Source organism: Carcharodon carcharias, chromosome 13, assembly GCF_017639515.1.
Source record: "Carcharodon carcharias isolate sCarCar2 chromosome 13, sCarCar2.pri, whole genome shotgun sequence".
NCBI classification, from domain to species: Eukaryota; Metazoa; Chordata; class Chondrichthyes; order Lamniformes; family Lamnidae; genus Carcharodon; species Carcharodon carcharias.
In genome coordinates, this window is record NC_054479.1 from 2,275,541 (window position 1) to 2,288,746 (window position 13,206).

Sequence of the window (13,206 nt, forward strand, 5' to 3'; positions counted from 1 at the left end):
GAGAATACACAAAGTAGGAAGAAACTTAAGCAAGGAGTCAGGAGGGCTAAAAGGGGTCATGAAAAGTCACTGGCAACCAGGATTAAGGAAAATCTCAGGCCTTTTATACATATGTAAAAAGCAAGAGGGTAGCCAGGGAAAGGGTAGGCCCACTCAGGGACAGGGAATCTGTGTGTGGAGCCAGAAGAAATGGGAGAGGTACTAAATGAATACTTCTCATCGGTATTCACCAAAGAGGACTTAGCGGTCGATTTGTCTAGGGAAGAGTATGTAGATAGCCTGGATCATGTTGAGATCAAAAAAGAGGAGGTATAAGGCGTCTTGAAGAATATTAAGGTGGATAAGTTCCCAGGGCCAGGTGGGATCTACCCCAGAGTACTGAGGGAGGCAAGGGAGGAGATTGCTGGGGCCTTGACAGAAATCTTTGTATCCTCATTTGTTACGGGTGAGTCCCAGAGGACTGGAGAATGGCCAATGTTGTTCTATTAAGAAGGGTAGCAGTGATAATCCAGGAAATTACAGGCCGGTGAGCCTTAGTGGTAGGGAAATTATTGGAGAAGATTCCTTGTGACAGGATTTACTACTGTTTGGAAGCAAATGGGCGTATTAGTGAGAGGCAGCATGGTTTTGTGAAGGTGTGGTCATGTCTCACTAACTTGATCGAGTTTTTCAAGGAAGTGACAAAGATGATCGATGATGGAAGGGCAGTGGATGCTATCTACATGGATTTCAGTAAGGCCTTTGACAAGGTCCCTCATGGCAGACTGGTACGGAAGATAAAGTCGCACGGGATCAACAGGGAGCTGGCAAGATGGATACAGAATTGGCTTGGTCATAGAAGACAGAGGGTGGCAGTGGAAGGGTGCTTTTCTGAATGGAGAGCTGTGGCTAGTGGAGTTCCGCAGGGATCAGTGCTGGGACCTCTGCTGTTTGTGGTATACACAAATGATTTGGAGGAAAATGTAACTGGGCTAATTAGTAAGTTTGCAGATGACACTAAGGTTGGAGGAGTTGCAGATAGTGAAGAGGATTGTCAAAGGATACAACGAGATATAGATCGGTTGGAGACTTGGGCGGAGAAATGGCAGATGGAGTTTAATCCGGACAAATGTGAGGTAATGCATTTTGGAAGGTCTAACACAGGCAGGCATTATACAGTAAATGGCAGAACTTTTAAGTGCATTGACGGGCAGAGGGATCTGGGTGGACAGGTCCACAGGTCACTGAAAGTGGCAACGTAGGTGGATAAGGTAGTCAGGAAGGCATATGGCATGCTTGCCTTCATTGGCAGGGGTATTGAGTATAAAAGCTGTATAGAACCTTGGTTAGGCCACACTTGGAATATTGCGTGCAATTCTGGTCACCACATTACCAGAAGCATATGGAGGCGTTGGAGAGGGTGCAGAGGAGGTTTACCAGGATACTGCCTGGTCTGGAAGTTATTAGCTATAAGGAGAGGTTGGAGAAGCTCGGATTGTTCTCACTAGAGCGACGGAGATTGAGGGGCGACTTGATAGAATTTTACAAAATTATGAGTGGCATGGACAGAGTAGATAGTCAGAAGCTTTTTCCCAGGGTGGATGTGTCGATTACTAGTGGACATAGATTTAAGGTGAGGGGAGAAATCTATAGAGGAGATGTGCAGGGCAAGTTTTTTACACAGAGGGTAGTGAGTGTCTGGAATTTGCTGCCAGAGGAGGTGATGGAAGCAGGTACAGTAGTGGTGTTTAAGAGGCAGCTTGACAAATGCATGAATAGGATGGGAATAGAGGGATATGGACCCCGGAAATGCAAAATATTTTAGTTGACGGGCAATATGATCGGCGCAGGCTTGGAGGGCGGAAGGGCCTGTACCTGTGCTGTACTTTTCTTTGTTCTTTTAAAAATAATGTTTAACTAATTTATTGGAGTTTTTTTTGAAGGAGTAACGTGCAGAGAATAAAGGGGAGCCTATAGACATACTATACTTGGATTTCCAGAAGGCATTTGATAAGGTGCTACATCAAAGATTATTGCAGAAAATAAAAGCTCATGCTGTATTGGGTGACATATTAACATGGATAGAAGATTAGCTGGCTGGCAGAAAGCCGAGGGTATGTATAAATGGGTCTTTCTCTGGTTGGCAAGATGTGACGAGTGGAGTCCCGCAGTGGTCTGTGCTCGGGCTTTGACTTTTTACGATTTACATCAATGACTTGGATGAGGGGAGTGAAGACATGGTAGCTAAATTTGCAGATGACATAGAAATAGGTAGGAAAGTATGTTGTGAAGAAGACATGAGGCTGCAAATGGATATAGATAGGTTGAGTGAGTGGGCTAAGACCTAGCAAATGGAGTTTAATGTGGGAAAATGTGAAGTTGTTCACTTTGGCAGGAAGGACAGAAAGGCAGAGCATTACTTAACTGGGGAGCTGCTGCAGAATTCTGAGGTGCAGCGGGATCTCGGTGTTCTAGTACAAGTCACAAAAAGTTAGTATGCAGGTACAGCAAGTAATTAAGGTGGCTAATAGAATGTTGTCCTTTACAAGAGGAACTGAACATAAAAGTAATGATAAAAACAAAATACTGTGGATGCTGGAAATCTGAAACAAAAACAAAAAATGCTAGAAAAACTCAGCAGACCTGACAGTATCTGTGGAGAGAAAGACAGTTAACGTTTCGAGTCCATATGACTCTTCAGAGAGTAAGGAAAGTAAGGATGTTATGCTTCAGTTATAGAGGGCATTAATGAAACCGCGCCTTGAATACTGTGTGTAGTTCTGGTCTCCTTATTTAAGGAAGGATGTAAATGAATTGGAGGCGGTTCAGAGGAGGTTTACTAGATTGATACCTGGAGTGAGTGGGTTGTCTTATGAGGAAAGGGTGGACAGACTGGGCTTGTTTCCACTGGAGTTTAGAAGAATGAGGGGTGATTTGATTGACATGTACAAGGTCCAGAACGGCCTTGACAAGGTGGACATCAAAAGGATGTTTCCTCTTGGGGGTGAGTCCAGAACTAGGGGGCACTGTTTTAAAATTAGAGGTTGCTCTTTTAGGACAGATGAGGAGAAATTTTTTTTCTGAGGGTTGTGTGACTTTGGAACTCTCTGCCTCAGAAGGCAGTGGAGACGGGGCCACTGAATATTTTTAAGGCTGTGTTAGATAGATTCTTGTTAGGCAAGGGAATCAAAGGTTATCGGGGTTAGATTGGAATGTGGAAATCGAAACACGAGATCAGCCATGATCTTATTGAATGGCGGAGCAGGCTCGAGGGGCCGATGGTGGTCTACTGTTTCTATTACTTATGTCATGTTCTTCAGGGCTTCTTCTGAGCCATCTTCGATTATCAAGGCTTCTCCCAAACTCACTTCAGTTATAATCTGCACCCCCCCGCCCCGCAATTCCACCTTTTAACTGGAGACTGTTTCTCCTTTGCTCAACTCATCTGGGACCTGTTCCTGTCCTCTGACTCTTGTCTCTGCCTCCTGGGACATTTCCTGGGACCTTCTCCCTGTCCCCCTCTCTGTGGGTCTCTTAATTGACTATGGTGCCCCGCACTTGGTCACCTGACCTGGTTTTCGCACTTTTTTCCCCCCATGTACAGGGCCTGTCCTGGCCCTGAAGAACGTGAAATGTCCAAACTGCACAATTGCAGCCAGTTCCTGGCCAGTATATGCGGTGGAGGCCGAGGTTTGTTCGGAATTGGAGTTCTTGACTTTGCAAGTAAGTTTGAGTTTCTTAACGATGTTAATTGACAAACGTACCGTAGGTGACATGAAGGGACAAAACTTACACAGAGTTATGATGATCTGGAACATACTGACTGAATGGATCATAGAAGCAGATTCATTAATCACTTTCAAAAGGATATTGGTTAGGGAAAAATTGGCAAGGAATTGGTTAGCTCTCACAGAGCTGAATCAAGAATGATGTGTTGTATTGTTCTAACTCCAATGTATGTAAAAGGAACATTGAGACCTTCCAAGAAATTGTAAGATCAAAAGCAAACATTCACTCTTTACTCTGGAACCTGATCATCCAAAAACAGGTTGATTTTTGGTGCAGTTTATTTTCTAGAATTTACTTAAGCAAGCTTTTAAACTTGTAGATCTACTGGAATCCCCACTGCTACTCCTGGCCAGGCACAGTTTCATTTGGAAATTGCCATACCAAGATTTTCATCATTTCATGCCCACTAAAAGCTAAATCTATATGCACAAGATACACAGGTTTGCGTTAATAATGGTCTGCTTGCTGTCAGATTGCAACTCTTGCACCCTAGCTTGCGGGCATTCATTTCTGTTTGAGCAGCCATGCTGTTTCAGAGATCTTAGAATTGCAAGCAGGCCCTTTCTTCAGAAGATGTTAGCAAAATACTGTGGATGCTGGAAATCTGAAATAAAAACAAAATGCTGGAAAAAGTCATGTCTGGCAGTATCTGTGGAGAGAGAAACAGAGTTAACGTGTTGAGTCCATATTACTTTCTTCAGAATCTGTTGAAGCTGGCATGTGCACATGTCAAAGCGTTCTGAATGAGTCGAGCATTATGGCAGATGTACTGTTTGACAGAAAAGATATTTGATGCAGGCTGGTGGAAAATCTGTTTCATTTAATGCAATTTGAAGTAGAAACTGTACTTAAATTTCTGTAACACATTATCACTTTTATGAACAACTTGACCCAGTCTTGAAGGCCAGAGACTGAACTTTCACGAGAACAAGTTTACTTCACATAGTCCTCCTCAGCAGATTTGAACACCCTGTTCTTGTGCAGCCTTACAAAGAGCTCTTAAAGGGTCCAAGTACACTTTGCTATCCAGTTATGTCAGAACTTGACTTCTCAGTAAGGACTAGTTTCCCTCTGTTCCCAATTCCTTTAGTTGGAAGATTATGTCCATAGATTTTCCATTTTGGGGATGCAAATCCAGAGGTTTCCATTTGGTTGCACATGGTTCCAGAGGGCACTGATTAATTGGCAAAAGAAGCAGTGGTAGCATGAGGAAAACATTTTCATGCAGCAAGTGGTTAGGGTCTGGAATGCACTGCGTGAGTGTGTGGTGGAAGCAGTGTCAATTGAGGCTTTCAAAAGGGTATTGGATTATTCTATGATACAGCCCAGTTCCATTCTTGCATTACCCACAGTTTGGAGAGGTGACTCTTTTGTAAGTTTCAGGGAGTAAGAGATCAGACCCAAGAATGCACCAAATTTCTCAATCATGCTCATAATCCATCGCTCACATTATTTAATCGATCTTTATCAAGGACCAAGATTTCTCGTCACTGGCAACTGGACTGACAAAGATGGGGCTTATTTAACTGAGACACTGGCTGAATGCAGGCTATTGACAAAATCCCATGTGACTGAAGCAGACAGCCACAAAAGATTGCTATGCATAATTTTGCCTATATGTCTTAATGTTTGAACTGTGTGTTTTTCTGCATCAGTTGGTAGCTCAGGTGCAAAACTGGTCAATTATTTTAAGAAATGTTTTGTTTGGTGTAACCTGAAATCTGACTAGAAGGCTGTATTTCACTTGCAGAAAATGTAGGTTGTGGTTGCACTGATGTATTTTTAATTGCTAAACCTACATCTTATAACTTTGTATCACAGGTTTGATCATTCCTCAGAACTGTGTCTCGCCATTGATGAACATTCTGTCAACGTCGGACCAGTCACAACAGCTGGCACTGCAGCAGCAACAGATGTGGCAGCAGCTCCACCCTCAAAGCATGAGTCACATGAGCAACACATAGTGACCAGCTGCATATACTGGGGCTAACCTTACTTGAAAACTGTAACTTACAGGAGTGCAACGCCATGTGATCGTCACTATTTTCAGAAATTCAGGGTCATATTCCAAAGAGATTCCGTGATTAGTGAAGTATTGGTGAAAATAGTGAATCTGGGATTACCTGTAATTAAATCAGAGACAAGTTCTGATTAACAAACAGGCGAAAGTTTGAAGGCCAAGATGTTTGGACGCTTTACTTTTTTCTCCTTCCCCTCCTACAACTCTTCATGTTAGCACTTTGTTCTTTACTGACAGCTGCTATAATTCTCCACTTTGATTTCTACTGTTCAAGTAATGGAAAGCATTGTGTGCACTCTTTGCACAAGTCAAATGCTTCCCCTTCAAATTAATTTCACTTCATTTACTATGTCTTGTTTTGTAGCATTTTGTAGCTTGTTACAAATGAGAGTGCACTGGTTCTGGAGACATGCTGAGGGCTACGTTACTTGCTGTACGTACCTAGAATGTTTCATGTTAAATACATGCTTATTGGAATTACAACCCTGTAAAATTCTTCCCAACTCTGGGCTGGGTTTGTAAACCCTGCAGTCTTAAGTGAACAAGCATTCATTCAGGGTTTAATTATCATGTATGTCCTATAAGCAGGATGTAAATATGATGCAAAAAATTGCAAAAATCCTGGCCTATTTAAAAAAAAAAGCAGTATAATTGAAAATTTATTGGGGGAATTAATTACTTTATACAGAAGCTGTTTTGAATTTGTTGATATGCTTTCTTCACAATGTGTAATTTCTGGGTAACTGCAAAATGTATGTTCTGTATTTGTTTCATGGCACAATCTTAAATTATCTGGTGATTTTATATTAAAATTCTGAGAACCACTTTAACAGCTTCATCATATTTAATCACTAATCTAGTATTGGTTACTTATTTTCTACCAGGCAATTTTATGCAGCACTTAGTGTAGTTTAGACAACATCTTTCAACATAGTGGGTAGCAGCTTTTCAATAAAAACTGTAATTTGGGAAGCCTAGTGGAATATTCTGGGTAACGGTAATTGAGTGCATGCAAGTTGAGGCTGGTGTGAAGCTTGAATACTGCCACCCCTCGGACATAACATTCAAAGCTAACAATTCAAGAAATGTACATCTTGTACACTTTTCTCCTGATTCACAAATAGGCTAGTTGCATGTTTTACTCATGCTGATAAAGCTGGTTGCTTAGAAGAGTTGTAAAACATAAGGGAGCCTCTAAGACAACTGCACTATGTGCAGTTTCCTCAAGTACTGTTCACAGTTCAGAGCTGTTAAGTATTTAACAGAGCATAGATTACTTCAGTTAGTAAGACTTGTACTGTACAAATGTGTATAGCCTTAGCTATGCTATCTATACTTTGTTTTGACTATAAATAGTTTTGTCAACTTTATCAGAATAGTGAAGGAAATTTGCCATTTCATGCTGGCACAAGTTGCACTACTGAAGATACTGAATTGTTTAACTGTATATTTAAGTTAGAATTATCAACAAATCTGCTGCAAGACACAGGACCCTTGCAGCTGACTGTTAATAAATCATATTGTACTAATGGAAACTAGTGGTGTAGAGTTTTTTAAAGATGAGAAAAGTGATGATGTGCATTCTGCAGGATACAAAAGTATATCCTGACTGAACTGATTTTAAATAGTGGGGTATTTGTTACGGAATACTCAATGTGAAATGGTCACACTTCTCAGTTCTGCTAATACTTTGGTAAGTAATGAGATAGTATGGAAATTTTCCTTGTTCATCCAGTATTGCAATTGGGATGAGAGAGAGGAAATGTTGAGGTGTTCTCTCTCTGACTTTAACACCGTTGCTTTTGGAGACAATCTTTTCTGTCTGCCCTGTAACTGGAGAATGTTTGCCTCTGGAATTAGCATCTTGTGCACCAGTTGGTGTTTGAGCCATTGAATCCATGGACCTGTCAATTTTTTTTAAGGCTTTATTATGTTGTCTCATATTTTACCTTGAGATTCAGGAGTTTTATTCTCCACTCGTGGGCCTGTCTATATTTGGCATTTAAATAGGACATCAGAAAGTTACACCCACAATTCCACAGATTCATGTTGAAAAGAAAATATTTTGTTTACGGATCCTTGCTGTTATCTTTGATTGAATGAAGGACCATTCAGTCTTGGTATATTTGGAAATATGCCCACATTCAGAGCTACCTTTTCTAGCTTCAGTTCATGTTGGTCCCAACTACTATCTTTCAAAATAATTAGTGTGCTGTGTTTTTAAAATAAAACCTTAAATACATTCAACAGGATTGAAGGTAGCATGGTTTGTGTTATCAAATTCTTGAGAGCAATGTCCTCTCTATTTTTACCTCCCCCAGCTGTTTGTTGACTAGGATGTAGAGGTTGATCTAGATTCAGAGGAGGAACACCTTACATACGGTGGCTAAAGTAGTGTTAACTGAGAGTTCAGCTAAACATTGTGGATCTTGTTTGATTAAATATTTAGCAATTGATCCGCCAAAGTTATGTCTGGGAGGGGAATTCTGTACTTGTTTTGCAACATATACTGTAGCAATTGACTGTGGAACCTGTGATGGAAATGTTGGGATCACTGGCTACAAAGATTGAGGTAAAAACAGAAAATGCTGGCAACGTTTGGGTAAGGCAGCATCTGTGGAAGAGAAAACAATGTTTCAGGTCAATGATATTTCATTGGAAGGTCGAGGTGCAAATGGGACAAACGGGCTTTACAATCAAAGACGTTCAATGTGACATGTATTTTTACATTCCAATTTGTGCTGGGTCACTATTGAAATTTGTGTACATGTTTGAAATCTCTGGAATCTAAGTATGTTCAGTGAGGGGAGCTCTTAGCTGGAATGTAAAAGCACCTTAACCATTGCCATCTACTAAATTGTAAATGTGAAAATAAATTGATTGACATTTACAGATTGTCTTTGCAAAAACTCATTTATTTCCCCTGTAGTCCTCTCTGCCTCTCTTTGTGTATCATCGTGTTTTTAATCCTCAACCCAGTTGTGCAGAGACATTAATTTGTGCCAGAAATACTCTTGAATAGCCTACAGCAGCATCTGAGCATCCTTGCAATGATTATCTTAGATGCAGCAGACAACAGTGCTATGTTCAGATCTCCAAAAAATGATGCTGCAACTAACTGCAAAGCTGCAGACTGGAATAGAAGAGACCCTCTGGGAATCTGGAAGATGCATTGTATTAGAGGAATTACAACACAGAAATAAGCCATTCAGCCCGACCAGTCAGTATTGGTATTCACATTCCATGTTTTCTTGAATTCTTTTGTGGGACGAGTATGTCACTGGCAAGGTCAGCATTTTTTGTTCTTGAGAAGGTGGTGGTGAGACACCTTCTTGAACCGCTGCAATCCATCTAGTTTATGTACACTCAGTGCTATTAGGAAGTGAGTTCCAGAATTTTGATCCACTGACAATGAAGGTATGGCAATTATAGTACCAAGTCAGGATAGTGTGTGTCTTGGAGGGGAACTTGCAGGTGGTTGTATTCCCATGCATCTGTTGCCCTTGTCCTGCTAGGTGGTAGAGGTTGGAAGGTGCTGTCGAAGGAGCCTTTGTGAGTTGCTGCAGTGCATCTTGTGGATGGTGTACACTGCTGCTACTATGTGTCGGTGGTGGAGGGAGTGAATGTTTGTGCTTGTGGTGCTAATCAAGCGGGCTGCTTGGTCCTGGATGGTGCTGCCTTGAGTGTTGTTGGACCTCTCAACCAGGTAAGTGGAGAATATTCTATCACACTCTGAACTTGTGCCTTGTAGATGGTGGACAGGCAATGGGAGGTTTTTATTTTTCATGGGTTGGGGGCATCACTGGCTAGGTTGGCATTTATTGCCCTTCCCCAATTGCTGTTGAGAAATGAGTGGCTTGCTAGGCTATTTCAGAGTAAACTACATTACTGTGGGCCTGGAGTCACAGGCCAGACCAGGTTAGGATGGCAGATTTTCCCTTCCCTAATGGATAATGGTGAACAAGATGGGTTTTAATGCCAATCGATTGGTTTCATGGTCATCACTAGACTTTTAATTCCAGATTTTTAAATTAAATTCAAATTTCACCTTCTGCCGTGGTGGGATTTGAGCCTGTCTCTCTGAACTACTTTGCCACTGCCTCAGGTGGTGAATTATTCACTGTTGAATTCCCAGCATCTGATCTCTCTAAGCCAAAGTGTTTATATAGCTGGTCTAGTTCAGTTTCTGATCAATGGTAACCCCAGCAAATTGATAGTGAGGGATTCAGTAGTTGTAATGATGACTGATAAGGTGAGATGAGATTCTTTCTCGTTGGAGTGGGTCTTGCCTGGTACTTGAGTGATGCAAATGTTATTTGCCACTTTTCAGTCCAAGCCTGAATGTTCTGGTCTTGCTGACTATGGATATGGACTGCCTCAGTATCTGAGAAGTCACGAATCATCCAACAAGAGAACCTAATCACCTCCCTTTGACATTCAATGGCACTACCATTCTTAAATTCCCCCAACATCAACATCCTGGGGGTTACCATTGAACTGTAGCTACAAAAGTAGGTCAGAGACAGGGAATTCAGTGACAAGTAACTCCTCCGATCTCCCCGAAGCCTGTCCACCATCTACAAGGTGCAAGTAGGAGTGTAATAGAACACATGCTCCCTTGCCTGGATCAGTGTGATCTCAACAACACTCGAGAAGCATGACACCATCCAGGACAAAGCAGCCCACTTGATCAATACCCCATCCACCACCTTAAACATGCACTCCCTGCCCCGCACATGCACAGTGGCAGCAGGTTGTGGCATAGATAAGATCCACTGTATCAACTCAGCAAGGCTCCTTCAACAGCACTTTCCAAAGGCATGATCATGACCATCTAGAAGGATAAGGGCAGCAGATGCATGGGAACGCCATCACCTCCAAGTTCCTCTCAAGTCACATATTAATCTAGTTCCAAGTTAAGATGTTATTCCTTCACTGTTCCTGCATCAAAGTCCTATTAGGGTTGTGGGTGTACCTGCCCCAGCTGGTCTGCAGCAATTCAAGAAGGCAGTTCACCACCTGCTGAAGGGTCTTTTGTGATGGGCAATAAATACTGGGATGTGGATGTCACTTATATGGCAATGAAAGAACAATAAAAAAAAAACCTCTGCAGCTATAGTTTTTGGTGCTGTTGTGTTTTCATTAGTCCTTAATTACTTAGGCCAACAGGCACGGAATCTGAGGGAATAAGCACAAAACTCAAGCTCTGTACAAGCTGAGATCAGCCTGAACAAAAATAAAAAATAGCTGGAAAAACTCAGCAGGTCTGGCAGCCTCTGCAGAGAGGGAAAGGGTTAACGTTTCCAGTCTGTGTGACTCTTCAACAGAGCCAAGGAGAAATAGTAAATAGTAAAAATTTCTCCATAGTTCTGTTGAAGAGTCACACAGACTGGAAACGTTAACCCTTTCCCTCTCTGCAGAGGCTGCCAGACCTGCTGAGTTTTTCCAGCTATTTTTTATGGGTTTTTTTTTTTGGATTTCCAGCAGCCGCAGTTTTTTTGCTTTGACCTGAGCCCCGCCTGGCCTGTTTCACACGGGGCTCAGACAACACTGCGCCTCCGCTCACTCTGTACATTGGGCCAGGTGAATATAGAGAGGGTTTTACTGCAGCTGAGGGGCGGGGCCCGGGGGCTGGGGGCGGGGCGCGGGGGCTGGGGGCGGGGCGGGGTCAGGGGTTATCACCCGGATCCGGGAGCCGCCGGCTGTTTTGGCGCCATTAGCAGCGGCTCCGCGGGATGAGCAGCAAAACCAGTGCAGCGCCGGCCCGGTCAGGTCAGTGAGTCGGGGTTAGGAAACCTCACTCCGGGAGCAGCATCAGAAACTATACTGAACATATTTACAAATTGCTCCCAGCTGCTCGGGGGGGGGGGGGGGGGGGGAGTGAGGGAGAGAGTGGGGGGGAGGGGGAGAGAGTGTGGGGGGAGGGGGGGAGAGAGTGTGGGGGGAGGGGGGGAGAGAGTGTGGGGGGAGGGGGAGAGAGTGTGGGGGGAGGGGGAGAGAGTGTGGGGGGAGGGGGGGAGAGAGTGTGGGGGGAGGGGGGGGAGAGAGTGTGGGGGGAGGGGGGGAGAGAGTGTGGGGGGGAGGGGGAGAGAGTGTGGGGGGAGGGGGAGAGAGTGTGGGGGGAGGGGGAGAGAGTGTGGGGGGAGGGGGAGAGAGTGTGGGGGGAGGGGGGGAGAGAGAGTGTGGGGGAGGGGGGGAAGAGTGTGGGGGGAGGGGGGGAGAGTGTGGGGGGAGGGGGGGAGAGAGAGTGTGGGGGGAGGGGGGGAGAGAGAGTGTGGGGGGAGGGGGAGAGAGAGTGTGGGGGGAGTGAGGGAGAGAGTGTGGGGGGAGGGGGGGAAGAGTGTGGGGGGAGTGAGGGAGAGAGAGTGTGGGGGGAGGGGGAGAGAGTGTGGGGGAGAGAGTGTGGGGGGAGGGGGGGAAGAGTGTGGGGGGAGTGAGGGAGAGAGAGTGTGGGGGGAGGGGGAGAGAGTGTGGGGGAGAGAGTGTGGGGGGAGGGGGGGAGAGTGTGGGGGGAGGGGGGGAGAGTGAGGGAGAGAGTGTGGGGGGAGTGAGGGAGAGAGTGTGGGGGGAGTGAGGGAGAGAGTGTGGGGGGAGTGAGGGAGAGAGTGTGGGGGGAGTGAGGGAGAGAGTGTGGCGGGAGTGAGGGAGAGAGTGGGGGGAGGGGGAGAGAGTGTGGGGGGAGGGGGGGAGAGAGTGGGGGGAGGGGGAGAGAGTGTGGGGGGAGGGGGGGGAGAGTGTGGGGAGGGGGGGGAGAGTGTGGGGAGGGGGAGAGAGTGTGGGGGGAGGGGGAGAGAGTGTGGGGGGAGGGGGAGAGAGTGTGGGGGGAGGGGGGGAGAGAGTGTGGGGAGGGGGGGAGAGAGTGTGGGGAGGGGGGGGAAGAGTGTGGGGGGAGTGAGGGAGAGAGAGTGTGGGGGGAGGGGGAGAGAGAGTGTGGGGGGAGTGAGGGAGAGAGTGTGGGGGGAGTGAGGGAGAGAGTGTGGGGGGAGTGAGGGAGAGAGTGTGGGGGGAGTGAGGGAGAGAGTGTGGGGGGAGTGAGGGAGAGAGTGTGGGGGGAGTGAGGGAGAGAGTGTGGGGGGAGTGAGGGAGAGAGTGTGGGGGGAGTGAGGGAGAGAGTGTGGGGGGAGTGAGGGAGAGAGTGTGGGGGGAGTGAGGGAGAGAGTGTGGGGGGAGTGAGGGAGAGAGTGTGGGGGGAGTGAGGAGAGAGTGTGGGGGGAGTGAGGGAGAGAGTGTGGGGGGAGTGAGGGAGAGAGTGTGGGGGGAGTGAGGGAGAGAGTGTGGGGGGAGTGAGGGAGAGAGTGTGGGGGGAGTGAGGGAGAGAGTGTGGGGGGAGTGAGGGAGAGAGTGTGGGGGGAGTGAGGGAGAGAGTGTGGGGGGAGTGAGGGAGAGAGTGTGGGGGGAGTGAGGGAGAGAGTGTGGGG

General features: G+C 45.6%; 2 protein-coding genes across 9 annotated transcripts in view; both read left to right on the forward strand.

The window, feature by feature from the left end:
- Positions 1–8,678, forward strand: part of sbno1 (strawberry notch homolog 1 (Drosophila)) — a 148,518-nt gene extending 139,840 nt beyond the window's left edge. For 5 of the 6 annotated variants that reach the window (XM_041202785.1, XM_041202786.1, XM_041202789.1 and 2 more), the window contains one exon: positions 5,590–8,678. In XM_041202785.1, the coding sequence (XP_041058719.1) occupies positions 5,590–5,732 (143 nt within the window). In that variant the 3' untranslated portion in view covers positions 5,733–8,678. Of the gene's footprint in view, positions 1–3,583; positions 3,703–5,589 lie in introns of all 6 variants that reach the window. The other variant, XM_041202788.1, reaches the window with a different exon arrangement.
- Positions 8,679–11,467: 2,789 nt separating this feature from the next.
- Positions 11,468–13,206, forward strand: part of LOC121286342 (cyclin-dependent kinase 2-associated protein 1) — a 30,004-nt gene continuing 28,265 nt past the window's right edge. For all 3 annotated transcript variants that reach the window (XM_041203427.1, XM_041203426.1, XM_041203425.1), the window contains exon 1: positions 11,468–11,560. In XM_041203427.1, coding sequence (XP_041059361.1) covers positions 11,524–11,560 — 37 coding nt within the window. In that variant the 5' untranslated portion in view covers positions 11,468–11,523. The remainder of the gene's footprint in view (positions 11,561–13,206) is intronic.